The sequence below is a fragment of the Salmo salar genome, chromosome ssa11 (assembly GCF_905237065.1).
Source record: "Salmo salar chromosome ssa11, Ssal_v3.1, whole genome shotgun sequence".
NCBI lineage: Eukaryota > Metazoa > Chordata > Actinopteri > Salmoniformes > Salmonidae > Salmo > Salmo salar.
In genome coordinates this window covers 98,583,363-98,610,902 of record NC_059452.1, presented here as the reverse complement: position 1 = coordinate 98,610,902, position 27,540 = coordinate 98,583,363, and the positions used below count along the sequence as shown (strand labels likewise).

At 45.7% G+C, this 27,540-nt stretch overlaps 4 protein-coding genes across 5 annotated transcripts in view; 2 read left to right on the top strand and 2 right to left on the bottom strand.

Moving 5' to 3' along the window:
• supt6h (SPT6 homolog, histone chaperone and transcription elongation factor) overlaps window positions 1-811 on the bottom strand; it is a 57,617-nt gene extending 56,806 nt beyond the window's left edge. Inside the window, 4 exon segments of the mRNA XM_045690167.1 lie at window positions 31-104; window positions 351-407; window positions 410-517; window positions 690-811. Of these exon segments, the coding sequence (XP_045546123.1) occupies window positions 31-104; window positions 351-407; window positions 410-517; window positions 690-786 (336 nt within the window). The 5' untranslated portion in view covers window positions 787-811.
• Window positions 812-1,582: 771 nt separating this feature from the next.
• On the top strand, window positions 1,583-6,834 carry sdf2 (stromal cell-derived factor 2). Its single transcript, XM_014129637.2, has 3 exons — window positions 1,583-2,254; window positions 2,426-2,622; window positions 3,239-6,834. Exons 1-3 carry the CDS (start codon window positions 2,077-2,079, stop codon window positions 3,539-3,541), a joined length of 678 nt encoding a protein of 225 aa, XP_013985112.2. The 5' UTR covers window positions 1,583-2,076; the 3' UTR covers window positions 3,542-6,834.
• On the top strand, window positions 4,281-5,921 carry LOC123725111 (extensin-like). The gene has a single exon (XM_045688897.1). It carries the CDS (start codon window positions 4,281-4,283, stop codon window positions 5,919-5,921), a length of 1,641 nt encoding a protein of 546 aa, XP_045544853.1.
• Window positions 6,835-15,608: 8,774 nt separating the features above from the next.
• caln2 (calneuron 2) overlaps window positions 15,609-27,540 on the bottom strand; it is a 63,317-nt gene continuing 51,385 nt past the window's right edge. For both annotated transcript variants that reach the window (XM_014129420.2, XM_014129419.2), the window contains exons 5-6: window positions 23,929-24,079; window positions 15,609-19,813 (exon numbers count right to left, since the gene is read on the bottom strand). In XM_014129420.2, coding sequence (XP_013984895.1) covers window positions 19,686-19,813; window positions 23,929-24,079 — 279 coding nt within the window. In that variant the 3' untranslated portion in view covers window positions 15,609-19,685. The remainder of the gene's footprint in view (window positions 19,814-23,928; window positions 24,080-27,540) is intronic.

The window sequence follows — 27,540 nt, the reverse complement described above, 5'->3', positions numbered from 1 at the left end:
AACCCTAACCCACAGGAAGTGACTGCTTACCCTCCTCTTTACTTTGACTCCCAAGTTCTCCTCAATGAGGTCCAGATCATCATCATCAAGGTAGTCATCATAATCTGGGGGAGGAAGGGAGTGAGAGAGAGGGGGAAAGAGGGAGAGGTAGGAAAGGAGCGAGATAGAGAGGGGGGCGAGGGAGGAAAGGAGCGAGATAGAAGGGGGGGTTAGGTAGGAAAGGACCGAGGGAGAAAAGTGCGACAGAGAAGAAATTAGTTTACATAAAATTGCTTTCATTTATCTACTAGGCAAGACTATCAATTTTTGGGGAATGAAAACTCTCAAACAGCCCTGAAGCCCAAACTCACTGCGTTTCTTGCGTCTGTGTCTGACTTCATCCTCTGAGTCGCTGCCGCTTCCCGCTCCTCCGCTTTTTTCTTCTCTTCCTCATCTTCATCCACATCATCGTCGATGAGCCCCATCAGGTTCCCGTGCTCATCCTGGTCCTCTGTGTTTAACTCTTCCTCCTCTTCCTCTGTTGGGGGTTGGAGGAAGAATTAAACACACATGCTAACATTTGCTCATAAACTAAACACACTGATGAAGACATGATAGAGGAATTGCACGGGCAGAGAGACATTCATGCGTCACACTCACACCTTCTGATGATTCCATACGAAATCAGTACATTGTAATCATGTGCTCACCATCATCCATAAACGCCTGGGTCTTTTTAGGCTTCAGGTCTTTCTCTTCAAACTCCTCCTCCGACTCCTCAGCCTCGCTATCGATGAAGTCAGACATGTCTGCAAGGCCTGGACACACACGCTACAGGTTTACACAAGGATCGCACTACAAGATAGAATTTGTATCCTATATTCAGAGAATATTAGTCTCAGAGTTGCTTTAACAGTCTTGCTGTTAGTTTCAAAGATGCACCAAACCAGGAAAGCTAGTTAGGCACTCGATCCCGCACAACATCGTTCAGAATAGAGAATCGTGGATGGATTGCGAACCATAACGAGTTGCGCGATTCTGGAACAACATGTTCAAACAGATGATTGACGTCTCACGCAAACAAAAGACCAGTAAACACCAGTGAACAGAAAAGACAAACGGCATACTTAGATACTACAGTACCTAGCTAGCTAACGTTAAACACGGTTAATTAGGAAACCAATGTTGCGCTGGGATGCTTGGTTTTCTAGCCAACCATCTCTACAGTTTTATAGAACGCTTACCTAACTAGCTAGCTATGCTTTTTCTAAGTTTTGAACTTCGTATCTCAGTAGCTAATTAGCTATATAGCCATGCTAACTGGCTAGCAAGCAGAAACTCCATTAGCTAGCTAAATTAAACGTGAAGGGCTTTTGTTAGCCATGTGGCGACTTTCAGTTGTTATATTACCAAGACACGTTGATAATGAACTCTGAATTGTGTATCCTTGACTTCAGTTAGCAATATGTTTTGTTGCTAAATCAGGGTACTGGGAGACAACAACAAGGCCCCTGTAGCTAGTTAACTTAGCTAACAGCACGTTAACAAATTAGCCAGGGGGACAACATGTTGTTGGCGCGGGATTATTTCACTGGACACCAAACTCCTTTGTTAAAATAACTTACTTCTCCCTGCGACGATACTTGACCTAAATCCTTGAAATGTAGAAGGATATGTTGCTATGCTATATTTTCGTGCAGCTTGTAATAATAAAAATGGCTGATGAATAGCGGCGTGTTGAATTCCGGTGGAAAGGAAACTTCCGAGTCTGTGTGAAGCGGTTTTTTCTCGTGGAGTCCATCCACTCCCTCTGGTGGACAATAGTACACCGTCAAGTCCTGCGACCACGTTCCGCAACGATAAAAGGAAAAATAACGAAATAACAAGTATTGATTTCAACGTAAACAAACGAAGTAGACCCATAAGTACTTGAAAGTTAGAAGAAAACCTGCAAAAGCCTCATCAGTTCATCTAAAATGGCTAATCGGCGCCAGCAGGGGGAGCTGTGATTGTATCCCTCCTTCCCCGCTCTACCGTGTTCATGACGGGGCATAAACTCATGAAAACCGCGGAGTTGAGAGGCAGCTGCGAGCGGTAATGGATAACTGTACTGGTCATTCACACGTTTTATTGAGCGTTTTCATATTAATAACATGTTTATTTGGGCTATCGCTCGGGACGGAACTGAGCTTTGTGACTTGCGGCTCGGTCGTGAAGTTGTTAAATGTAAAGCACAATGTCAGACTGCACTCTCACGACGTGCGCTACGGCTCCGGTGAGTTGTTGCTAGCCTAGCCAACTGCCAGCGTCTACTAGTAGCTAACTATAGCTTGGATACAGAGAAATGGAAAACAACTTGACTTGATTACATTCTCTCTCTTCTCCATTGTTTTCACTCGTGTTTCTGTCTGCCTGACGGTGTATTTGTCTCTCTCTGTCCTGCCAGGCAGCGGGCAGCAGTCTGTAACAGGCGTGACCACGGTGGAGGACAGTAACAGCTACTGGAGTGTACGGGGCACCAGCGGGGCCCAGTGTCACCGGGGGACTCCTATTAAGTGTGGTCAGACCATCCGCCTCACACATGTCAACACTGGACGCAACCTGCACAGCCACTACTTCTCCTCTCCGCTTTCCTCCAACCAGGTCATGGGAAACATCATGTTTGTGACCCAAATGACACCCTATTCCCTATTTAGACCAGGGCCCATATAGCTATAGTTAAAAAGGGCCTATAAGGTTCTGGTGAGAAGTAGTACTCTGTATAGCGCAGGGGTACTCAACTCATACCCTATGAGGTCCAGAGCCTGCGGTTTTCTCTTCTACCTGATAATTAATTGCACACAACTGGTGTCACAGGTCTAAATCAGTCCCTGATTAGAAACAATGGAAAAAGACAGTGGAACTGTCTTCGAGGTCCAGGGTTGAGTTTGAAGGTTATAGGGAATAGGCTGTCATTTGGGGGAAAAGTCTATGTCAATATTTGTTTATTCTGTTTTGAAACATTTTAGCCTGGCTCACTGTGTGGAGATAAGTGTATCACCATGTTTCACAAGAGGTCTGGACCTTCATGGCACAAGTGGTTGTAGGGTGTGTTGTCCTTGACCTGTAACTTCAGGGATGCTGAATCAAGCCCCTGCTCTCTGTCCCCCTCAATCACTAACTACAATACCAAAAATATATATCATTGTATAATTGTTCATGCTTTCTCTGATCCTCTTTCTTTCTCCCTCCCCCGTGCTCTCTCTTCCCCCCCTCTCAGGAGGTGAGTGCGTTTGGTGAGGAGGGAGAAGGAGACCACCTGGATGAGTGGACGGTGCAGTGTGGAGGGGCGGTGTGGCAGCGCGAGGAGGCTGTCCGCTTCCAGCATGCCTCCACCGATGCATTGCTATCGATTACGGGGGAGCAGTATGGCCGGCCCATCCACGGGCAGAGGGAAGTGCACGCCATGACGGGCCCCAGCCAGCACAGCCTGTGGAGGGCCATGGAGGGGGTTTATATGAAGCCCAGTGAAAGTCCACTAGGGAACAAAGACTACAGCCATCCTCTACACACAGAGTTCTGATTCAATCAGACTACAGCCATCCTCTACACACAGACTGACTACAGCCATCCTCTACACACTACAGCCATCCTCTACACACTACAGCCATCCTCTACACACTACAGCCATCCTCTACACACTACAGCCATCCTCTACACACTACAGCCATCCTCTACACACGGGCTGACTACAGCCATCCTCTACACACGGGCTGACTACAGCCATCCTCTACACACGGGCTGACTACAGCCATCCTCTACACACGGGCTGACTACAGCCATCCTCTACACACGGACTGACTACAGCCATCCTCTACACACTACAGCCATCCTCTACACACGGGCTGACTACAGCCATCCTCTACACACGGACTGACTACAGCCATCCTCTACACACGGGCTGACTACAGCCATCCTCTACACACGGGCTGACTACAGCCATCCTCTACACAGAGTTTTGATTCTCAATCAACCTGACCTGGCTCTATATACCATTTTCTTCCCTGCTCTCTCTCTCTCTCCTCCCCACCCACCCACCCACCCACCCAGAGTTGTGATCTACTCTGGCCTCTGGCCCCCTGTATCCAACCCAACTTAGTTGTCTGCCTACCTGTCTCTTACTCAACTCCCTATGTTTTGAGGACACTCTCAAGCACAGTGGATCTAATCTGGGGGTTGCCAGGACAACTACAGAACTCTTTGACCAATCCAATCTCTGTCACCTGACCTCATCAACAGAGACTATCTGATACACTAAACGAATGCTGCTACAAGATGTAGTAAATACTATTTTCTATTTCCCCTCCTCCTCCCAACGTGGTGCTCTCCCCTCCACACACCTCCCAACGTGGTACTCTCCCCTCCACACACCTCCTCCCAACGTGGTGCTCTCCCCTCCACACACCACCTCCCAACGTGGTGCTCTCCCCTCCACACACCTCCTCCCAACGTGGTACTCTCCCCTCCACACACCTCCTCCCAACGTGGTACTCTCCCCTCCACACACCTCCTCCCAACGTGGTACTCTCCCCTCCACACACCACCTCCCAACGTGGTACTCTCCCCTCCACACACCACCTCCCAACGTGGTACTCTCCCCTCCACACACCACCTCCCAACGTGGTGCTCTCCCCTCCACACACCACCTCCCAACGTGGTGCTCTCCCCTCCACACACCACCTCCCAACGTGGTGCTCTCCCCTCCACACACCACCTCCCAACGTGGTGCTCTCCCCTCCACACACCACCTCCCAACGTGGTGCTCTCCCCTCCACACACCACCTCCCAACGTGGTACTCTCCCCTCCACACACCACCTCCCAACGTGGTACTCTCCCCTCCACACACCACCTCCCAACGTGGTACTCTCCCCTCCACACACCTCCTCCCAACGTGGTTCTCTCCCCTCCACACACCTCCTCCCAACGTGGTACTCTCCCCTCCACACACCTCCTCCCAACGTGGTACTCTCCCCTCCACACACCTCCTCCCAACGTGGTACTCTCCCCTCCACACACCTCCTCCCAACGTGGTGCTCTCCCCTCCACACACCTCCTCCCAACGTGGTACTCTCCCCTCCACACACCTCCTCCCAACGTGGTGCTCTCCCCTCCACACACCTCCTCCCAACGTGGTACTCTCCCCTCCACACACCTCCTCCCAACGTGGTACTCTCCCCTCCACACACCTCCTCCCAACGTGGTACTCTCCCCTCCACACACCTCCTCCCAACGTGGTACTCTCCCCTCCACACACCACCTCCCAACGTGGTACTCTCCCCTCCACACACCTCCTCCCAACGTGGTACTCTCCCCTCCACACACCACCTCCCAACGTGGTGCTCTCCCCTCCACACACCTCCTCCCAACGTGGTGCTCTCCCCTCCACACACCACCTCCCAACGTGGTGCTCTCCCCTCCACACACCACCTCCCAACGTGGTGCTCTCCCCTCCACACACCACCTCCCAACGTGGTACTCTCCCCTCCACACACCACCTCCCAACGTGGTACTCTCCCCTCCACACACCTCCTCCCAACGTGGTACTCTCCCCTCCACCCACCTCCTCCCAACGTGGTGCTCTCCCCTCCACACACCACCTCCCAACGTGGTGCTCTCCCCTCCACACACCTCCTCCCAACGTGGTGCTCTCCCCTCCACACACCTCCTCCCAACGTGGTGCTCTCCCCTCCACACACCTCCTCCCAACGTGGTACTCTCCCCTCCACACACCACCTCCCAACGTGGTACTCTCCCCTCCACACACCTCCTCCCAACGTGGTACTCTCCCCTCCACACACCACCTCCCAACGTGGTGCTCTCCCCTCCACACACCTCCTCCCAACGTGGTACTCTCCCCTCCACACACCTCCTCCCAACGTGGTGCTTCAACATAGACATGTAAATGTATGTGAGACACCAGAACAAAAACAGCCAGTGATTTTATTGTTTTGTATGTCAGAGGTGCTACATGGCCATTTTGCTAGTGCCTCTAAGATGGTGTGCCGCCCCATGTCTGACTGGTTATAGAATAGGGTAAATATGACTTTATTGGTCCCCTGATATGATCAACAACAGACTATATCAATATCAATTCTGCAGGTTTGTGTTGATTGTGTACAAAAACCCTAAATGGAGGCCAGTGGGAAGAGTATGCTTATTTCAAGAAACAAGTCTTGTGCATCTACAAACGTACTAAAAACAACAGCCTTGTTACGGTGCCTTTATTACATTATCGATTTCTCGATTCAAACAAGTGTAGTTGTATTAATAAAGAGGAGCAGTTTGAACCGTTTTAAAGAAACATTTCAATCCTAGCACACTGCCTATCCCCACAATTCTCTTCTTTACCATGAACAAGTAGTGTTCCTTTGTTTGACTTGATTTCAGTTTAAGTCCTTACAGTATTACATATCCCTTCCATTGACTAAGCTGAAACATGAAGTGTACCATAATTCTCTGTCCACTACAGTATTATGTGGTAGTAGTCAATTCCATTCAGGCAGTTCAGAACCTGAATCATAATTCCAACTGAAGAACGGAAAGGAACGTCCCCGTTGAAAATGAAAGGTACTTCTTGAGTCTAGAATTTCTCAGTTCACCTTCTAGAACTAACAGAATTGGATTGGAATTGACCCCAGCCATGCTGTCATTGTCCCAGGGGTTGACAGCTACAGCCTGTCTGGTCTGACATGGGTCTTAGAAAACACTTTATATCAGCTGTCTGTGAGTGTTCATTTCATCACAAAGGTTTGTTTTCACAAGACTTGTACATGATTGTAATAGATACCTCAAATTAAATGGATGTTTTGTGCTAACCAGTGTTATGTTCTCTGTCTGTCCTTGGTTGATGACGTAACTCGTTTGTATAGTCAAGTCAGGAAAGGTCTTCTCTTCAGATTTCTACCTCCTTCATCAATGGCTCTTAATGCTTTTTATTACAGAGACATAACAACACTTAGTGATGCTGCAGAGCTTTTGTATAATTTCAGCCAGAAGTTTTGAAAGTAGTGCTCATGTCATGAGCCAAAACGGGTCCCTGAAAATTGTGCACAGTTGTGCACTACTGTATGATATGTTATGTCCTGCAAAAAATAATTATTTATATATATACACACACACTACCGTTCAAAAGTTTGGGATCACTTAGAAATGTCCTTGTTTTTAAAAGATAAGCAAAAAATGTCCTTTAAAATAACATCAAATTGATCAGAAATACAGTGTAGACATTGTTAATGTTGTAAATGACTATTGTAGCTGGAAATGGCAGATTTTTTTTATGGAATATCTACATAGGTGTATTATCAGCAACCATCACTCCTGTGTTCCAATGGCACGTTGTGTTAGCTAATCCAAGTTTATCATTTTAAAAGGCTAATTGATCATTAGAAAACCCTTTTGCAATTATGTTAGCATAGCTGAAAACTTGTTCTGATTAAAGAAGCAATAAAACTGGCCTTCTTTAGACTAGTTATCTGGAGCATCAGCATTTGTGGGTTTGATTACAGGCTCAAAATGGACAGAAACAAAGAACCTTATTCTGAAACTCATCAGTCTATTCTTGTTCTGAGCAATGAAGGCTATTTCATGCGAGAAATTGCCAAGAAACTGAAGATCTCGTACAACGCTGTGTGCTACTCCCTTCACAGAACAGCACAAACTGGCTCTAACCAGAATAGAAAGAGGACTCGGAGGCCCCGGTGCACAACTGAGCAAGAAGACAAATACATCAGTGTCTAGTTTGAGAAACAGACGCTTCAGAAGTCCTCAACTAGCAGGCTTCATTAAATAGTACCCGCAAAAAAACAGTCTCAACGTCAACTGTGAAGAGGCGACTCCGGGATGCTGGTCTTCTAGGCAGAGTTGCAAAGAAAAATCCATATCTCAGGCTGCCCAATAAAAAGAAAAGATAGGCAAAAGAACAGACACTGGACAGAGGAACTCTGCCTAGAAGGCCAGCATCCTGGAGTCGCCTCTTCACTGTTGACGTTGAGACTGGTGTTTTGCGGGTACTATTTAATGAAGCTGTTTGATTCATGAATCTTCATGAATCAGCCTTTTAAAGTGATAAACTTGGATTAGCTAACACAACGTGCTGATAATGGGCCTCTGTACGCCTATGTAGATATTCCATAAAAAAATCTGTCGTTTCCAGCTACAATAGTCATTTACAACATTAACAATGTCTACACTGTATTTCTGATCAATTTGATGTTATTTTAATGGACAAAAACAAGGACATTTCTAAGTGACCCCAAACTTTTGAGCGGTAGTGTGTGTGTGTGTATATATATATACAGTGGGGCAAAAAAGTATTTAGTCAGCCTCCAATTGTGCAGGTTCTCCCACTTAAAAAGATGAGAGAGGCCTGTAATTTTCATCATAGGTACACTTCAACTATGACAGACAAAATTATTTTTTAAAATCCAGAAAATCACATTGTATGATTTTTAATGAATTTATTTGCAAATTATGGTGGAAAATAAGTATTTGGTCAGTAACAAAAGTTTATCTCAATACTTTGTTATATACCCTTTGTTGGCAATGACACAGGTCAAATGTTTTCTGTAAGTCTTCACAAGGTTTTCACACACTGTTGCTGGTATTTTGGCCCATTCCTCCATGCAGATCTCCTCTAGAGCAGTGATGTTTTGGGGCTGTCGCTGGGCAACACGGACTTTCAACTCCCTCCAAAGATTTTCTATGGGGTTGAGATCTGGAGACTGGCTAGGCCACTCCAGGACCTTGAAATGCTTCTTACGAAGCCACTCCTTCATTGCCCGGGCGGTGTGTTTGGGATCATTGTCATGCTGAAAGACCCAGCCACGTTTCATCTTTAATGCCCTTGCTGATGGAAGGAGGTTTTCATTCAAAATCTCACGATACATGGCCCCATTCATTCTTTCCTTTACACGGATCAGTCGTCCTGGTCCCTTTGCAGAAAAACAGCCCCAAAGCATGATGTTTCCACCCCCATGCTTCACAGTAGGTATGGTGTTCTTTGGATGCAACTCAGCATTCTTTGTCCTCCAAACACGACGAGTTGAGTTTTTACCAAAAAGTTATATTTTGGTTTCATCTGACATTCTCCCAATCTTCTTCTGGATCATCCAAATGCTCTCTAGCAAACTTCAGACGGGCCTGGACATGTACTTGCATAAGCAGGGGGACACGTCTGGCACTGCAGGATTTGAGTCCCTGGCGGCGTAGTGTGTTACTGATGGTAGGCTTTGTTACTTTGGTCCCAGCTCTCTGCAGGTCATTCACTAGGTCCCCCCGTGTGGTTCTGGGATTTTTGCTCACCGTTCTTGTGATCATTTTGACCCCACGGGGTGAGATCTTGCGTGGAGCCCCAGATCGAGGGAGATTATCAGTGGTTTTGTATGTCTTCCATTTCCTAATAATTGCTTCCACAGTTGATTTCTTCAAACCAAGCTGCTTACCTATTGCAGATTCAGTCTTCCCAGCCTGGTGCAGGTCTACAATTTTGTTTCTGGTGTCCTTTGACAGCTCTTTGGTGGTCTTGGCCATAGTGGAGTTTGGAGTGTGACTGTTTGAGGTTTTGGACAGGTGTCTTTTATACTGATAACAAGTTCAAACAGGTGCCATTAATACAGGTAACGAGTGGAGGACAGAGGAGCCTCTTAAAGAAGAAGTTACAGGTCTGTGAGAGCCAGAAATCTTGCTTGTTTGTAGGTGACCAAATACTTATTTTCCACCATCATTTGCAAATAAATTCATAAAAAATCCTACAATGTGATTTTCTGGATTTTTTTTCTCATTTTGTCTGTCATAGTTGACGTGTACCTATGATGAAAATTACAGGCCTCTCTCATCTTTTTAAGTGGGAGAACTTGCACAATTGGTGGCTGACTAAATACTTTTTTGCCCCACTGTATATATAAACTCAGCAAAAGGAATGTCCTCTCACTGTCAAAACTTATCATGTGTAAATATTTGTATGAACATAACAATAACAATATTCAACAACTGAGACATAAACTGAACAAGTCCCAAGCTCAGTCCGATGATGCTGTGACACACCGCCCCAGGCCATGACGGACCCTCCACCTCCAAATCGATCCCGCTCCAGGGTACAGGCCTCGGTGTAACGCTCATTCCTTCGATGATAAACGCAATTCCGACCATCCTCACTGGTGAGACAAAACCGCGACTTGTCAGTGAAGAGCACTTTTTGCCAGTCCTGTCTGGTCCAGCGACGGTGGGTGTGTGCCCATAGGCAACGTTGTTGCCGGTGATGTCTGGTGAGGATCTGCCTTACAACAGGCCTACAAGCCCTCAGTCCAGCCTCTTTCAGCCTATTGCGGACAGTTTGAGCACTGATGGAGGGATTGTGCGTTCCTGGTGTAACTCGGGCAGTTGTTGTTGCCATCCTGTACCTGTCCCGCAGGTGTGATGTTCGGGTGTACCGATCCTGTGCAGGTTTTGTTACACGTGGTCTGCCACTGCGAGGACGATCAGCTGTCCGTCTCCCTGTAGCGCTGTCTTAGGCGTCTCACAGTACGGACTTGCAGTTTATTGCCCTGGCCACATCTGCAGTCCTCATGCCTCCTTGCAGCATGCCTAAGGCACGTTCACGCAGATGAGCAGGGACCCTGGGCATCTTTCTTGTGTTTTTCAGAGTCAGTAGAATGGCCTCTTTAGTGTCCTAAGTTTTCATAACTGTGACCTTAATTGCTTACTGTCTGTAAGCTGTTAGTGTCTTAACGACCATTCCACAGGTGCATGTTCATTAATTGTTTATGGTTCATTGAACAAGCATGGGAAACAGTGTTTAAACCCTTTACAATGAAGATCTGTGAAGTTATTTGGATTTTTAGGAATTATCTTTGAAAGACAGGGTTCTGAAAAAGGGACATTTATTTTTTTGTTGAGTTTATATATATGTACTTTTTGCAATTCGTATGACATGTTATGAATTCCAATTCATACAATATGTTACGAATTTGTCAGTGCTTTAGATCCCGGACTGCATCTTTAATGTTCAATGCCGTGGAGATTGTGAGAGCTGTAAATCTGTAGCTAAAGGTAATACACAACTGTTTACAAAATGTACTTCAATATAACTACACAGTATTGGAGCAACTTGCCTCTATTCAACCTGGATCAGATTGCGTAATAGAAAAGCAAAGTTAATTTTCCATTGAGCCGACATATGAGGGACATATGCACTGTTTACCATGAATGCGATCTTGGCTAACTCGAGAAAATTGCCTTTAAATTTCAATCACGCTGCAATGCTGAACTTCCGCGATACGGATTGAATATAGAACCCTTGACATAAAGAGAGTCTGACTATTCAATACGCATACACGTTTGAGTGAAAGACTCGAATTTTATTGTCCCAGACTCACAGTGACAGAGGTAGACTTCACCGTTCCAGTGGAATATTCTCCTCACAAAGACTGGCCAACAGGTAGATGTGCTACTTGGCCCACTGGTAGTGCACAGAAGGAACACTCAGGGCATAGAACTCAAATGTGACATAGAACTCAAGAACCTGATATAGAACTCCATGAAATGACATAGAACTGTGTGTGTGTGTGCGTTTGTGTGTGCATTCCTGTGTGACGTGTGTTCCCCACCTTGGGGTGTGTACAGTCATAGTGGGTGTGTCTGTAGTGCTCTAGGACCTGTGTGTAGAGTATGACGGAGGAGATGTGAGAGAAGTGGGCTGTCTGAACCCGAAGAGACTGTTCCTCAGACATAATATACACTGGGGAAATGATTGGGGCTGCCTTAGTAATGTTGGCATGGACCAACAGCAATATGTTTTACATGTTGTATACTGTCCTCCTTGAGGTGTTTCTAGACAAAATTAGACAGCCTTAACTGTAATATTTTAATGCATTGTTCAACAAATCTCTCTTGTAACTAATGGGTATTATGTTATGCCATGCATATGACACTGTTAAGTGGCCTTTATAACAATGTTAAGTAGCTTCAATGTCATGGGAGTCCAATACCAGTAGCTCCTCCCTCTCAGGGCTAGCTGCTGATTGGCTGTGTCTCTGCAGTGCAGTCACCTGGGCGTCTGATCTCTCCATGTCGTCTCTGGGTTACATGACTCACCTGTGATGTAGTGTAAACACCTGGACAAGGTAAAGGTGATACATGCTGTAAACACCTGGACAAGGTAAAGGTGATACATGCTGTAAACACCTGGACAAGGTAAAGGTGATACATGCTGTAAACACCTGGACAAGGTAAAGGTGATACATGTTGTAAACACCTGGACAAGGTAAAGGTGATACATGTTGTAAACACCTGGACAAGGTAAAGGTGATACATGTTGTAAACACCTGGACAAGGTAAAGGTGACATGTTGTAAACACCTGGACAAGGTAAAGGTGACATGTTGTAAACACCTGGACAAGGTAAAGGTGACATGTTGTAAACACCTGGACAAGGTAAAGGTGATACATGTTGTAAACACCTGGACAAGGTAAAGGTGACATGTTGTAAACACCTGGACAAGGTAAAGGTGACATGTTGTAAACACCTGGACAAGGTAAAGGTGACATGTTGTAAACACCTGGACAAGGTAAAGGTGACATGTTGTAAACACCTGGACAAGGTAAAGGTGATAGATGTTGTAAACACCTGGACAAGGTAAAGGTGACATGTTGTAAACACCTGGACAAGGTAAAGGTGACATGTTGTAAACACCTGGACAAGGTAAAGGTGACATGTTGTAAACACCTGGACAAGGTAAAGGTGATACATGTTGTAAACACCTGGACAAGGTAAAGGTGATACATGTTGTAAACACCTGGACAAGGTAAAGGTGACATGTTGTAAACACCTGGACAAGGTAAAGGTGATACATGTTGTAAACACCTGGACAAGGTAAAGGTGACATGTTGTAAACACCTGGACAAGGTAAAGGTGATACATGTTGTAAACACCTGGACAAGGTAAAGGTGACATGTTGTAAACACCTGGACAAGGTAAAGGTGATACATGTTGTAAACACCTGGACAAGGTAAAGGTGATACATGTTGTAAACACCTGGACAAGGTAAAGGTGACATGTTGTAAACACCTGGACAAGGTAAAGGTGATACATGTTGTAAACACCTGGACAAGGTAAAGGTGATAGATGTTGTAAACACCTGGACAAGGTAAAGGTGATACATGTTGTAAACACCTGGACAAGGTAAAGGTGACATGTTGTAAACACCTGGACAAGGTAAAGGTGACATGTTGTAAACACCTGGACAAGGTAAAGGTGATAGATGTTGTAAACACCTGGACAAGGTAAAGGTGATACATGCTGTAAACACCTGGACAAGGTAAAGGTGACATGTTGTAAACACCTGGACAAGGTAAAGGTGATACATGTTGTAAACACCTGGACAAGGTAAAGGTGATAGATGTTGTAAACACCTGGACAAGGTAAAGGTGATACATGTTGTAAACACCTGGACAAGGTAAAGGTGATACATGTTGTAAACACCTGGACAAGGTAAAGGTGACATGTTGTAAACACCTGGACAAGGTAAAGGTGACATGTTGTAAACACCTGGACATGGTAAAGGTGATACATGTTGTAAACACCTGGACAAGGTAAAGGTGACATGTTGTAAACACCTGGACAAGGTAAAGGTGATACATGTTGTAAACACCTGGACAAGGTAAAGGTGATACATGTTGTAAACACCTGGACATGGTAAAGGTGATACATGTTGTAAACACCTGGACAAGGTAAAGGTGATACATGTTGTAAACACCTGGACATGGTAAAGGTGATACATGTTGTAAACACCTGGACAAGGTAAAGGTGATAGATGTTGTAAACACCTGGACAAGGTAAAGGTGACATGTTGTAAACACCTGGACAAGGTAAAGGTGATACATGCTGTAAACACCTGGACAAGGTAAAGGTGATACATGTTGTAAACACCTGGACAAGGTAAAGGTGATACATGTTGTAAACACCTGGACAAGGTAAAGATGACATGTTGTAAACACCTGGACAAGGTATTCAGACCCCTTCACTTTTTCAACATTTTGTTATACGTTACAGCCAGTGGCGATCCGTCATTCATGGCAGGTGGGGCAGAGCCCCAAATTTTGGGGGGGTTGCCTGTTTTGCATGTTATTTGAAATTAATAAGTGTCACATATCAGTTTGCAAACAATGTAAAAAATATATATAAATCATTGAATTAATAAAGCTGCATACAAACATGGTCTCTTTTTGGTTTTCTTGAGTAAGGCAGCTCCACAATGCAGGTGTTTCCGCCTAGCTCAGTGCTTTCTGTGTTGGTGGGGCAAACCTGCAGAAAATACGGAGCATTGCGCCGTGATTGGCTCAGTGTTCTGTCAGTCATGGGGAAACTACATCACTGCGAAGTCTAAGAGGAGACCTCAAAAATTCTAGCTCTAGGGTGCTGACATAGAGTTACATAGGAAGTGCCCATCCAAGAAGACTCAAGGTCATTGGCCACAGATAAAATGATGTCAATTCACATTATATGTGCAGTAGCTTTGATTGGACTGATCATGTCAACATCATACTTACAAAATCTTAGCTAGCAGTCATCATCATGAATCAAGTCGACAATCTACAGGCAAATCCTTTTCAATTCTTGTCAAATTAAGATAAATAATGAAGAGAAATGATAGATAAAATGTATCGGTGCTCATCGGCCATTGGACATAAAGATTACACAACAAGTTGGAAATCGCAAATTCAACAATGAGTGGTCTGGGAAGAAGCGAGCACAACACAACCAGGTGAGTCCAAAAATATTTTGTATGCACTGCATAAATGATGTAATATGCCAGGGACATTTCTCTACAACAGGCTATATCGCTACATGCGCATGTGCACCACCAAGTCAGAACACTAGGCGAAATTAAGAGGGGATAACAGACCAAATTATTAGCATGAGGCAGATGGGCTACTAACAGCTTTTACACAACATACACTTAGTATTACTTTCTTAGCTACAGTATACATTCAGTGGCTTGCGAAGTATTCACCCCCCGGTAAGTAGAGCCCGGACTTGAACCGGATCTGGAGAGATCTGAAAATTGCTCTGCAGCAACGCTCCCCATCCAACCTGAAAGAGCTTGAAAGGATCTGCAGAGAAAAATGGGAGAAATTCCCCAAAAACAGGTGTGCCAAGCTTGTAGCGTCATATCCAAGAAGACTTGAAGCTGTAATCGCTGCAAAGGTGCTTCAACAAAATACTGACTAAAGGGTCTGAATACTTACATAAATATAATATTTCAGGTTTTTCATTTTTAATACATTTGCAAAAAATTCGAAAAAGCAATTTTTGCTTTGTCATTATGGGATATTGTGTGTAGATAGATGAGGAAAAAACAAACCATTTAATCCATTTTAGAATAAGGCTGTACCGTAACAAAAAGTCAAGGGGTCTGAATACCTTCTGAAAAATGGCCAGATGACAGCTGGTAGGAGTGAAAGAATTTCTGTCAAATAAATTGCAAACTGCTTTTACACAGGCAGCCCAGTTCTGATATTTGTTCTACTAATTGGTCTTTTGCCCAATCACATCAGATATTTTTCAGAACTGATCTAGTCAAAAAAGATCTGAATTGGTCTGGCTGTGTAAACACAGCTATTTTAATACAACATGTAGACTTGGCAAACTTTGATTAGAAAATAATTGAATCATGTTGATCAGATCACTAAAATCACATGTTAGTGCAACGTGTAAACGCGGCTTAAAACAGGTACAGTAGAATGGTTCATTTATCTATAGCGCTGTCAGATGCAGCTCACTGCCTCCACCCAGTGGCCAAGTTATGAAAGGTATACACGTAAAACAAGACTATTGGGAAGTGGTCTATTCATTCACTAGAAAAACAGAACTGTTTTTTGTTTCTATATATAAAAAAAGATTTTATTGCATAACCACAGGTTGATTATGTTTGTACAGACTACATATCTTTATTTGTATGTTACCATCATTAATATTGCTATTTTTCTTTCTTTTTAGATTTCTCCATAAACATATTGGCATTTATATAATCTCAAACAATGGAGGCTGGTGAAAGGAGCTGTAGGAGGATGGGCTCATTGTAATGGCTTGAATGGAATAAATGTAACTGTATCAAACACATCAAACATATGCAAATCGAATGTTTGTCTCTGTTCCATTTCAGACATTAAAATGAGCCTGTCCTTCTATAGTTCCTCCCACCAGCCTCCACTGATCGCAAAATCACAGGTCTCCAAACCACCAGTGCTGGTTATAGACTCTCTCTCTTAGCCCAAGTACATCCCCTTTACCAGGTTGGAAAAGATATGACAGAAACATTTACAATATTAAAACTATGACTAATATAGATACACATTACGATTAGATGCTGGTGTCAGGGACCATAATGGCTTATAACAATAATAGACTAATGTACCAATGGGCCAGAATGTTTCTTTGCAATTACATATAAATATATTTAGATATCTGAGACAGCAAGATGATTTTGAGTGTGAAGAACTACACTACATGGCCAACAATATCTATACATTATAGTAGCCTAAACATGTGGTATTGAGAGTGAAAACATTTCAACAATGAAAGACCTCTGCAAACGAATACACTTTGACTTGAACACGTTACTGTGTGAAGAACAGTATGTATTTGAAAGTAGCAGTACTGATCAGCTCCATCCTGTCCATAGATCAGCCTCTCCTACTCAGAGATGCTTGATACATGTGGCCCCAGGCCTCAGTGAGTCATGCAGTCCTATGACAAGCAGTGTAAAAGAGATGGAAACAGCTAGGTGGTGATTATGGCCATGTGACCTTGTATTTGCATATTTATGACCAAATATTCCCCTCTGCATTCTGATTTGATTAATAGCTGGAATAAATAGAGAATTCAGTATAAATCTGAAAGTGAAATGTAATAGTAGTCCATACACACAGTACACACATTTAAAATCAAGGCCATAGGAAAGGTTGAATTGATTTTAACCTTCATCCTCCAAAGGAAAGGAATACTAAAATAGCAACTACATGCATATTGATGTAGAGGTAATGGAATATATATTTTAGTATAAATATTTGATCTGTCCAGGTCTGAGCGTGTAGTTCATCATAAAAGGTTGCTTCTCTTCCTCTGCCCTAGCTCGTTCACTCCCCTAGTCCGTCTCACAGATCTAAGACATCTGACTGGGCCCGTATTCAGTCTAGGATCAGCACCCCCTCCCTGTCTATATAGTCTTAATGAATATGATTTAAAAGGGAAAACTGATCCTCGATCAGCCTTCATACTCTGAGATGCTTTGTGAATATGGGCCCTGGTACAGTAGGTGTCAAGAAAACAAGCCTTCAGATTGGATAAGTGTTGGCGATTCCACCATGTTGCTTTCATCCATCCAGACAGATTGGATAGGAGGTGGACTTTCCACCATGTTGCTTTCATCCATCCAGTCAGATTGGATAGGAGGTGGACTTTCCACCATGTTGCTTTCATCCATCCAGTCAGATTGGATAGGAGGTGGACTTTCCACCATGTTGCTTTCATCCATCCAGTCAGATTGGATAGGAGGTGGACTTTCCACCATGTTGCTTTCATCCATCCAGTCAGATTGGATAGGAGGTGGACTTTCCACCATGTTGCTTTCATCCATCCAGTCAGATTGGATAGGAGGTGGACTTTCCACCATGTTGCTTTCATCCATCCAGACAGATTGGATAGGAGGTGGAGATTCCACCATGTTGCTTTCATCCATCCAGTCAGATTGGATAGGAGGTGGAGATTCCACCATGTTGCTTTCATCCATCCAGTCAGATTGGATAGGAGGTGGACTTTCCACCATGTTGCTTTCATCCATCCAGTCAGATTGGATAGGAGGTGGACTTTCCACCATGTTGCTTTCATCCATCCAGTCAGATTGGATAGGAGGTGGACTTTCCACCATGTTGCTTTCATCCATCCAGTCAGATTGGATAGGAGGTGGACTTTCCACCATGTTGCTTTCATCCATCCAGTCAGATTGGATAGGAGGTGGACTTTCCACCATGTTGCTTTCATCCATCCAGACAGATTGGATAGGAGGTGGAGATTCCACCATGTTGCTTTCATCCATCCAGTCAGATTGGATAGGAGGTGGAGATTCCACCATGTTGCTTTCATCCATCCAGACAGATTGGATAGGAGGTGGAGATTCCACCATGTTGCTTTCATCCATCCAGACAGATTGGATAGGAGGTGGAGATTCCACCATGTTGCTTTCATCCATCCAGACAGATTGGATAGGAGGTGGACTTTCCACCATGTTGCTTTCATCCATCCAGTCAGATTGGATAGGAGGTGGAGATTCCACCATGTTGCTTTCATCCATCCAGACAGATTGGATAGGAGGTGGAGATTCCACCATGTTGCTTTCATCCATCCAGACAGATTGGATAGGAGGTGGAGATTCCACCATGTTGCTTTCATCCATCCAGACAGATTGGATAGGAGGTGGAGATTCCACCATGTTGTTTCATCCATCCAGTCAGTCCTGTCAGATCTGTGAAGGCGAGTGAACGTGGGCTGAGGGGGGAAAACAACAACTTTCTGGAATGAAAAGCAATCTTACATGGCCTGGTCAAAGACATTTCAGACCACAACCTTATTATTCATGGACCAAGAAGGCCAGGTGTTTCATGTTCCAAGCCTTTGAGGACAGTTGATCATACACAGAACACCGCCCTATGGACACGTAGTGACACGACATACGGTAAATACTGTACATACATACAGTGCCTTTAAATATCCACTGAGTCACATGCAGTGCATACAGACAGACATACAGACAGACAGACATACAGACAGACAGACAGTTGACTATACCGTAGGAACATTGTGAGGGAGGGAATGTCAGGTGTAGAATGATGTCTATGTGATTTAAGACTATGGAAGTCAGCTGAGCTAAAGCCTAGGGGTTTGTTCTGGGAGCTAACACAAGTTTGTCCTCAAATCGCGAACCATCTCTGTTACAGTGTAAAAATCGATTGGTATAATGTCCACAGGTGAGTGACTATAAAATGTAAATATAAGATAGTAGTAGAATAATAATAAAAAGAACAGATTAACACGTTTAGATACAGTTTAAAACATTAAACAGCAGGAGCGCCAGTCAGGTAATGTTGCCCTCCTGAAGTAAACCCAGAACCAAAAGTTCAGTTAAAAATTAGGAATGGCTCAAAGCACCTGATGCACGTTCAATAGATTGCTTTTGATTAGACAATTGATCTTTTAAATAGGAGGTAAAAAAAAAAAAACATTTCTTTTAAAGGGGTGGTTAGAAAATCATTCTTAAAGGGGTGGCCTTCTCTGATACAGAAATGAAAGGAATCCCTTTATGCCCACAAAATATAAAAGATTGCTTTGTATCATGTCCAGTCTGTTCATCAAGTCCTCCTAGTGGCATTGATTTGATTTGTCTTTTTTCCACTGAAAATGACATTTTCCGTGTGCATCCTTCAGTACTTGCACTCTCTTGTCTGTGTACTGTTCATGATATAAATCAAAACAAACTTCATTAAAATAACAGATAGTTGTCCTTCACAGAGGTGTTTGGGTTCTGGCTGGTCTGTCTTCCTGTTTTTGCTGCAGAGAGAGGAAGTGAGGTCATATAACTGTAAGGCCCACTCCCCAGGCTCACAGTGTGATTGGCTTACTCCATGCCGTTCCGCAGCATCTGATTGGCCGCGATGAGCATGACGCTGATGATGAAGGCCATGGCGAAGGCGCAGATCAGACTCTTCCTCACGCATGTCTGTCTGTTCTTCTTCTTAGGATGGACTGAAAAAGAGAAGAGAGGAGAGAAGACGAGGAGGGGAAGAGGAGAGGAGAAAAATAGAAGTATAACTTAAGTCATTTATTACATCAAATTATGATAATTTCATATTATGCCTCCCCTTCCATTCCCCATGCTGGTAACATCACATACTGGTCAAATGAACTTTCTGCACTGAGTTCCCCCAGAGAAAACATAACTGAAAACCAAAGACTAAAGAGGATGACACTGTACGTCTGCTCTCCTCTTTCCTTTTCCAGAGACATTTTCTTTGGGAAAAAAGAGTCATGCAACTGAAAACATGAACAATAGGTAGTGCCTTTGTCTATGTTTGTTAACATCACAAACATCACCAACAACCCAGACACCAGCCTGGAGAAGCCCAGACACAGAGCCTGAAGCAGCCCAGACACAGAGCCTGGAGCAGCCCAGACACCAGCCTGAAGCAGGCCAGACACACAGCCTGGAGCAGCCCAGACACAGAGCCTGAAGCAGCCCAGACACAGAGCCTGGAGCAGCCCAGACACCAGCCTGAAGCGGGCCAGACACACAGCCTGGAGCAGCCCAGACACAGAGCCTGAAGCAGCCCAGACACAGAGCCTGGAGCAGCCCAGACACCAGCCTGAAGCGGGCCAGACACACAGCCTGGAGCAGCCCAGACACAGAGCCTGGAGCAGCCCAGACACCAGCCTGAAGCAGGCCAGACACACAGCCTGGAGCAGCCCAGACACAGAGCCTGGAGCAGCCCAGAAACACAGCCTGGAGCAGCCCAGACACCAGTCTGGAGCAGCCCAGAGACCAGCCTGAAGCAGCCCAGACAACAGGCTGGAGCAGCTCAGACATCAACCTGGAGCAGCCCAGAGACCAGCCTGAAGCAGCCCAGACACACAGCCTGAAGCAGCCCAGACACACAGCCTGGAGCAGCAAAGACACCAGTCTGGAGCAGCCCAGAGACCAGCCTGAAGCAGCCCAGACAACAGGCTGGAGCAGCCGAGACATCAACCTGAAGCAGCCCAGACACTGAGCCTGGAGCAGCCCAGACACTGAGCCTGAAGCAGCCCAGACACTGAGCCTGAAGCAGCCCAGACACTGAGCCTGAAGCAGCCCAGACACAGAGCCTGAAGCAGCCCAGACACAGAGCCTGGAGCAGCCCAGACATCAGCCTGGAGCAGCACAGACATCAGCCTGGAGCAGCCCAGACATCAGGCTGGAGCAGCCGAGACATCAGCCTGGAGCAGCCCAGACGCAGAGCCTGAAGCAGCCCAGACACAGAGCCTGGAGCAGCCCAGACACTGAGCCTGAAGCAGCCCAGACATCAGGATGAAACAGCACAGACATCAGCCTGGAGCAGCTCAGACATCAGCCTGGAGCAGCTCAGACATCAGCCTGGAGCAGCCCAGACACACACAGAGACAGTAACCCAGACACACACAGAGACAGTAACCCAGACACACACAGAGACAGTAACCCAGACACACACAGAGACAGTAACTCAGACACACACAGAGACAGTAACTCAGACACACACAGAGACAGTAACCCAGACACACACAGAGACAGTAACCCAGACACACACACAGACAGTAGCCTAGACACACACAGAGACAGTAGCCCAGACACAGAGCCTGACACACACAGAGACAGTAACCCAGACACACACAGAGACAGTAACCCAGACACACACACAGACAGTAACCCAGACACACACAGATGTGTCTAATGGAGTTGGATGGACTGGGTCGGAGAAAGAGAAGGAAGAAGAAAGGGTAGGTGGATAGAGACATGAGAGGAAGGGAGGAGAGAGATAGGAAGGATTGAGGGAGAGGGCAGAAGGAGAGGAAGATAACCTTTGGTTTAGCTTCCAATCTCACTTTTGGTTTCTTCTCTCTCTCCCTTCCCCTCTTCACTCCACTCCTGTTTCACTTCCATTATCTTCTCTCCCAGACCCTCCTCTTCTCTCCTTCGCTCATTTACTGGAATCTCTTCATCTCGCTCTCTACATTTACATTTTAGTCATTTATCTTATCCAGAGTGACAAGACGAACTACAGTTAAGTTCCTTGCTCAAGGGCACATCGACAGATTTGTCTCCTAGTTGGATTAGGGATTCGAATTATTATGTAGTATTATGTATATTATGTATATTATGTAGTATTATGTATATTATGTAGTATTATGTATATTATGTAGTATTATGTAGTATTATGTACACTGCTCAAAAAAATAAAGGGAACACTTAACCAACACAATGTAACTCCAAGTCAATCACACTTCTGTGAAATCAAACTGTCCACTTAGGAAGCAACACTGATTGACAATACATTTCACATGCTGTTGTGCAAATGGAATAGACAACAGGTGGAAATTATAGGCAATTAGCAAGACACCCCTAATAAAGGAGTGGTTCTGCAGGTGGGGACCACAGACCACTTCTCAGTTCCTATGCTTCCTGGCTGATGTTTTGGTCACTTTTGAATGCTGGCGATGCTTTCACTCTAGTGGTAGCATGAGACGGAGTCAACAACCCACACAAGTGGCTCAGGTAGTGCAGCTCATCCAGGATGGCACATCAATGCGAGCTGTGGCAAGAAGGTTTGCTGTGTCTGTCAGCGTAGTGTCCAGAGCATGGAGGCGCTACCAGGAGACAGGCCAGTACATCAGGAGACGTGGAGGAGGCCGTAGGAGAGCAACAACCCAGCAGCAGGACCGCTACCTCCGCCTTTGTGCAAGGAGGAGCAGGAGGAGCACTGCCAGAGCCCTGCAAAATGACCTCCAGCAGGCCACAAATGTGCATGTGTCTGCTCAAACGGTCAGAAACAGACTCCATGAGGGTGGTATGAGGGCCCGACGTCCACAGGTGGGGGTTGTGCTTACAGCCCAACACCGTGCAGGACGTTTGGCATTTGCCAGAGAACACCAAGATTGGCAAATTCGCCACTGGCGCCCTGTGCTCTTCACAGATGAAAGCAGGTTCACACTGAGCACATGTGACAGACGTGACAGAGTCTGGAGACGCCGTGGAGAACGTTCTGCTGCCTGCAACATCCTCCAGCATGACCGGTTTGGTGGTGGGTCAGTCATGGTGTGGGGTGGCATTTCTTTGGGGGGCCGCACAGCCCTCCATGTGCTCGCCAGAGGTAGCCTGACTGCCATTAGGTACCGAGATGAGATCCTCAGACCCCTTGTGAGACCATATGCTGGTGCGGTTGGCCCTGGGTTCCTCCTAATGCAAGACAATGCTAGACCTCATGTGGCTGGAGTGTGTCAGTAGTTCCTGCAAGAGGAAGGCATTGATGCTAGGGACTGGCCCGCCCGTTCCCCAGACCTGAATCCAATTGAGCACATCTGGGACATCATGTCTCGCTCCATCCACCAACGCCACGTTGCACCACAGACTGTCCAGGACTTGGCGGATGCTTTAGTCCAGGTCTGGGAGGAGATCCCTCAGGAGACCATCCGCCACCTCATCAGGAGCATGCCCAGGCGTTGTAGGGAGGTCATACAGGCACGTGGAGGCCACACACACTACTGAGCCTCATTTTGACTTGTTTAAAGGACATTACATCAAAGTTGGATCAGCCTGTAGTGTGGTTTTCCACTTTAATTTTGAGTGTGACTCCAAATCTTGACCTCCATGGGTTGATAAATTGGATTTCCATTGATTATTTTTGTGTGATTTTGTTGTCAGCACATTCAACTATGTAAAGAAAAAAGTATTTAATAAGATTATTTCTTTCATTCAGATCTAGGATGTGTTGTTTAAGTGTTCCCTTTATGTTTTTGAGCAGTATATATTATGTAGTATTATGTATATTATGTAGTATTATGTATAATATGTATATTATGTATATTATATTATATATTATTTATTTGTTGTTTTGTTTCCTGTTTGGACCCCAGGAAGAGTAGCGGCTAATTGGGGATCCCAATAAAATACTAAATACTAAACTCTTTGTCTCTCTCTCCTCTCTCTCTCTCCATTTCTTTCTCTACCATCTCTCTCTTTTAGTATTATCTCTCTTCAACGTCTCTCTGTGTCTTTCTCTGTGTGTCTCTCTCTCTCCACCTCTCTCTCTACCCTGCTCTCTGTCATCCCCCCCCCCCCACACTCCCTCTCTCACCTCCCTCGTACTCGGGGCAGTTCCCTGTCTCGTTGAGGCTCTCCTCTTCGTTGATGATGATGTTCTCGATGTCCTTCATCGTCAGGTGGTCTCGGAATGCGTGAAACAGAACCTGCTTCAGCTCATCCAGGGACATCTGCTGCATGTCAAACTGCAGGGGCAAGACATACGCACACAGATGCAGATACACACCAAGGTCAAATCATAGAAATGTTTTTTTTTTCTTCTAATTTATGTGTGTGTGTATATATGTGTGTGTGTGTTTGTGTGCGGGCGTGTGTGTGAAAGTGATTTATGATGCTCTGAGCGGAGCAGGTCTCATTCCAATCAAAAGTCAGTCTGAGGTCTCTGAGGTTTTCATTTCTAAATGTATAATTCATTTGACTTTTTGGAGTGTTCTACACTGCGTCTGCCCCTCCCACCCTCCCTCCCTCCCTCCCTTCCTAATACGGAGAGAGGGGAAAAAGGAGAGAGATAGAAAGAAAGACAGGGAGTAGGAGAGAGAGAGAAAAAGAGAGGGATGAGTGAGTGAGTGAGGGAAAAAAGAGAGCGAGAAAGAAAGAGAGAGAAAGAACTCTTTGTTCCCCTGCCACTGTGGACAGAATGACCTGATGGAGAGGAGAGTAGCAGGTATACCTGTGGAGTGAAGGAGAGGAGAGTAGCAGGTATACCTGTGGAGTGAAGGAGAGGAGAGTAGCAGGTATACCTGTGGAGTGAAGGAGAGGAGAGTAGCAGGTATACCTGTGGAGTGATGGAGAGGAGAGTAGCAGGTATACCTGTAGAGTGAAGGAGAGGAGAGTAGCAGGTATACCTGTGGAGTGAAGGATAGGAGAGTAGCAGGTATACCTGTGGCGTGAAGGAGAGGAGAGTAGCAGGTATACCTGTGGAGTGAAGGAGAGGAGAGTAGCAGGTATACCTGTGGAGTGATGGAGAGGAGAGTAGTAGGTATACCTGTAGAGTGAAGGAGAGGAGAGTAGCAGGTATACCTGTGGAGTGAAGGAGAGGAGAGTAGCAGGTATACCTGTGGAGTGAAGGATAGGAGAGTAGCAGGTATACCTGTGGAGTGAAGGAGAGGAGAGTAGCAGGTATACCTGTGGAGTGAAGGAGAGGAGAGTAGCAGGTATACCTGTGGAGTGAAGGAGAGGAGAGTAGCAGGTATACCTGTGGAGTGATGGAGAGGAGAGTAGTAGGTATACCTGTAGAGTGAAGGAGAGGAGAGTAGCAGGTATACCTGTGGAGTGAAGGATAGGAGAGTAGCAGGTATACCTGTAGAGTGAAGGAGAGGAGAGTAGCAGGTATACCTGTGGAGTGATGAAGAGGAGAGTAACAGGTATACCTGTAGAGTGAAGGAGAGGAGAGTAGCAGGTATACCTGTGGAGTGAAAGATAGGAGAGTAGCAGGTATACCTGTAGAGTGAAGGAGAGGAGAGTAGCAGGTATACCTGTGGGGAGAGGAGAGTAGCAGGTATACCTGTGGAGTGAAGGATAGGAGAGTAACAGGTATACCTGTAGAGTGAAGGAGAGGAGAGTAACAGGTATACCTGTGGAGTGAAGGAGAAGAGAGTAACAGGTATACCTGTGGAGTGAAGGAGAGGAGAGTAGCAGGTATACCTGTGGAGTGAAGGAGAGGAGAGTAGCAGGTATACCTGTGGAGTGAAGGAGAGGAGAATAACAGGTATACCTGTGGAGTGAAGGATAGGAGAGTAGCAGGTATACCTGTGGAGTGATGGAGAGTAGCAGGTATACCTGTGGAGTGATGGAGAGTAGCAGGTATACCTGTGGAGAGAAGGAGAGGAGAGTAACAGGTATACCTGTGGAGTGAAGGAGAGGAGAGTAACAGGTATACCTGTGGAGTGAAGGAGAAGAGAGTAACAGGTATACCTGTGGAGTGAAGGAGAGGAGAGTAGCAGGTATACCTGTGGAGTGAAGGAGAGGAGAGTAGCATGTATACCTGTGGAGAGAAGGAGAGGAGAGTAGCAGGTATACCTGTGGAGTGAAGGATAGGAGAGTAGCAGGTATACCTATGGAGTGAAGGAGAGGAGAGTAGCAGGTATACCTGTGGAGTGAAGGAGAGGAGAGTAGCAGGTATACCTATGGAGTGAAGGAGAGGAGAGTAGCAGGTATACCTGTGGAGTGAAGGAGAGGAGAGTAGCAGGTATACCTGTGGAGTGAAGGAGAGGAGAGTAACAGGTATACCTGTGGAGTGAAGGAGAGGAGAGTAGCAGGTATACCTGTGGAGTGAAGGAGAGGAGAGTAACAGGTATACCTGTGGAGTGAAGGAGAGGAGAGTAGCAGGTATACCTGTGGAGTGAAGGAGAGCGTCGGAGTGAAGATAGGAGAGTAGCAGGTATACCTGTGGAGTGAAGGAGAGGAGAGTAACAGGTATACCTGTGGAGTGAAGGAGAGGAGAGTAACAGGTATACCTGTGGAGTGAAGGAGAGAGAATAACAGGTATACCTATGGAGTGAAGGATAGGAGAGTAGCAGGTATACCTGTGGAGTGAAGGAGAGGAGAGTAGCAGGTATACCTGTGGAGTGAAGGAGAGGAGAGTAACAGGTATACCTGTGGAGTGAAGGAGAGGAGAGTAGCAGGTATACCTGTGGAGTGAAGGAGAGGAGAGTAACAGGTATACCTGTGGAGTGAAGGAGAGGAGAGTAGCAGGTATACCTGTGGAGTGATGGAGAGTAGAGTAACAGGTATACCTGTGGAGTGAAGGAGAGAGAATAACAGGTATACCTGTGGAGTGAAGGATAGGAGAGTAGCAGGTATACCTGTGGAGTGAAGGAGAGGAGAGTAACAGGTATACCTGTGGAGTGAAGGAGAGGAGAGTAGCAGGTATACCTGTGGAGTGAAGGAGAGGAGAGTAGCAGGTATACCTGTGGAGTGAAGGAGAGGAGAATAACAGGTATACCTGTGGAGTGATGGAGAGTAGCAGGTATACCTGTGGAGTGAAGGAGAGTAGCAGGTATACCTGTGGAGTGAAGGAGAGGAGAGTAACAGGTATACCTGTGGAGTGATGGAGAGTAGCAGGTATACCTGTGGAGTGAAGGAGAGGAGAGTAGCAGGTATACCTGTGGAGTGAAGGAGAGGAGAGTAACAGGTATACCTGTGGAGTGATGGAGAGTAGCAGGTATACCTGTGGAGAGAAGGAGAGGAGAGTAACAGGTATACCTGTGGGAGTGAAGGATGGAGAGTAGCAGGTATACCTGTGGAGTGATAGGAGAGTAGCAGGTATACCTGTGGAGAGAAGGAGAGGAGAGTAACAGGTATACCTGTGGAGTGAAGGAGAGAGAATAACAGGTATACCTGTGGAGTGATGGAGAGTAGAGTAACAGGTATACCTGTGGAGTGAAGGAGAGGAGAGTAGCAGGTATACCTGTGGAGTGAAGGAGAGGAGAGTAACAGGTATACCTGTGGAGAGAAGGAGAGGAGAATAACAGGTATACCTGTGGAGTGATGGAGAGGAGAGTAGCAGGTATACCTGTGGAGTGAAGGAGAGGAGAGTAGCAGGTATACCTGTGGAGTGAAGGAGAGGAGAGTAGCAGGTATACCTGTGGAGTGAAGGAGAGGAGAGTAACAGGTATACCTGTGGAGTGATGGAGAGTAGCAGGTA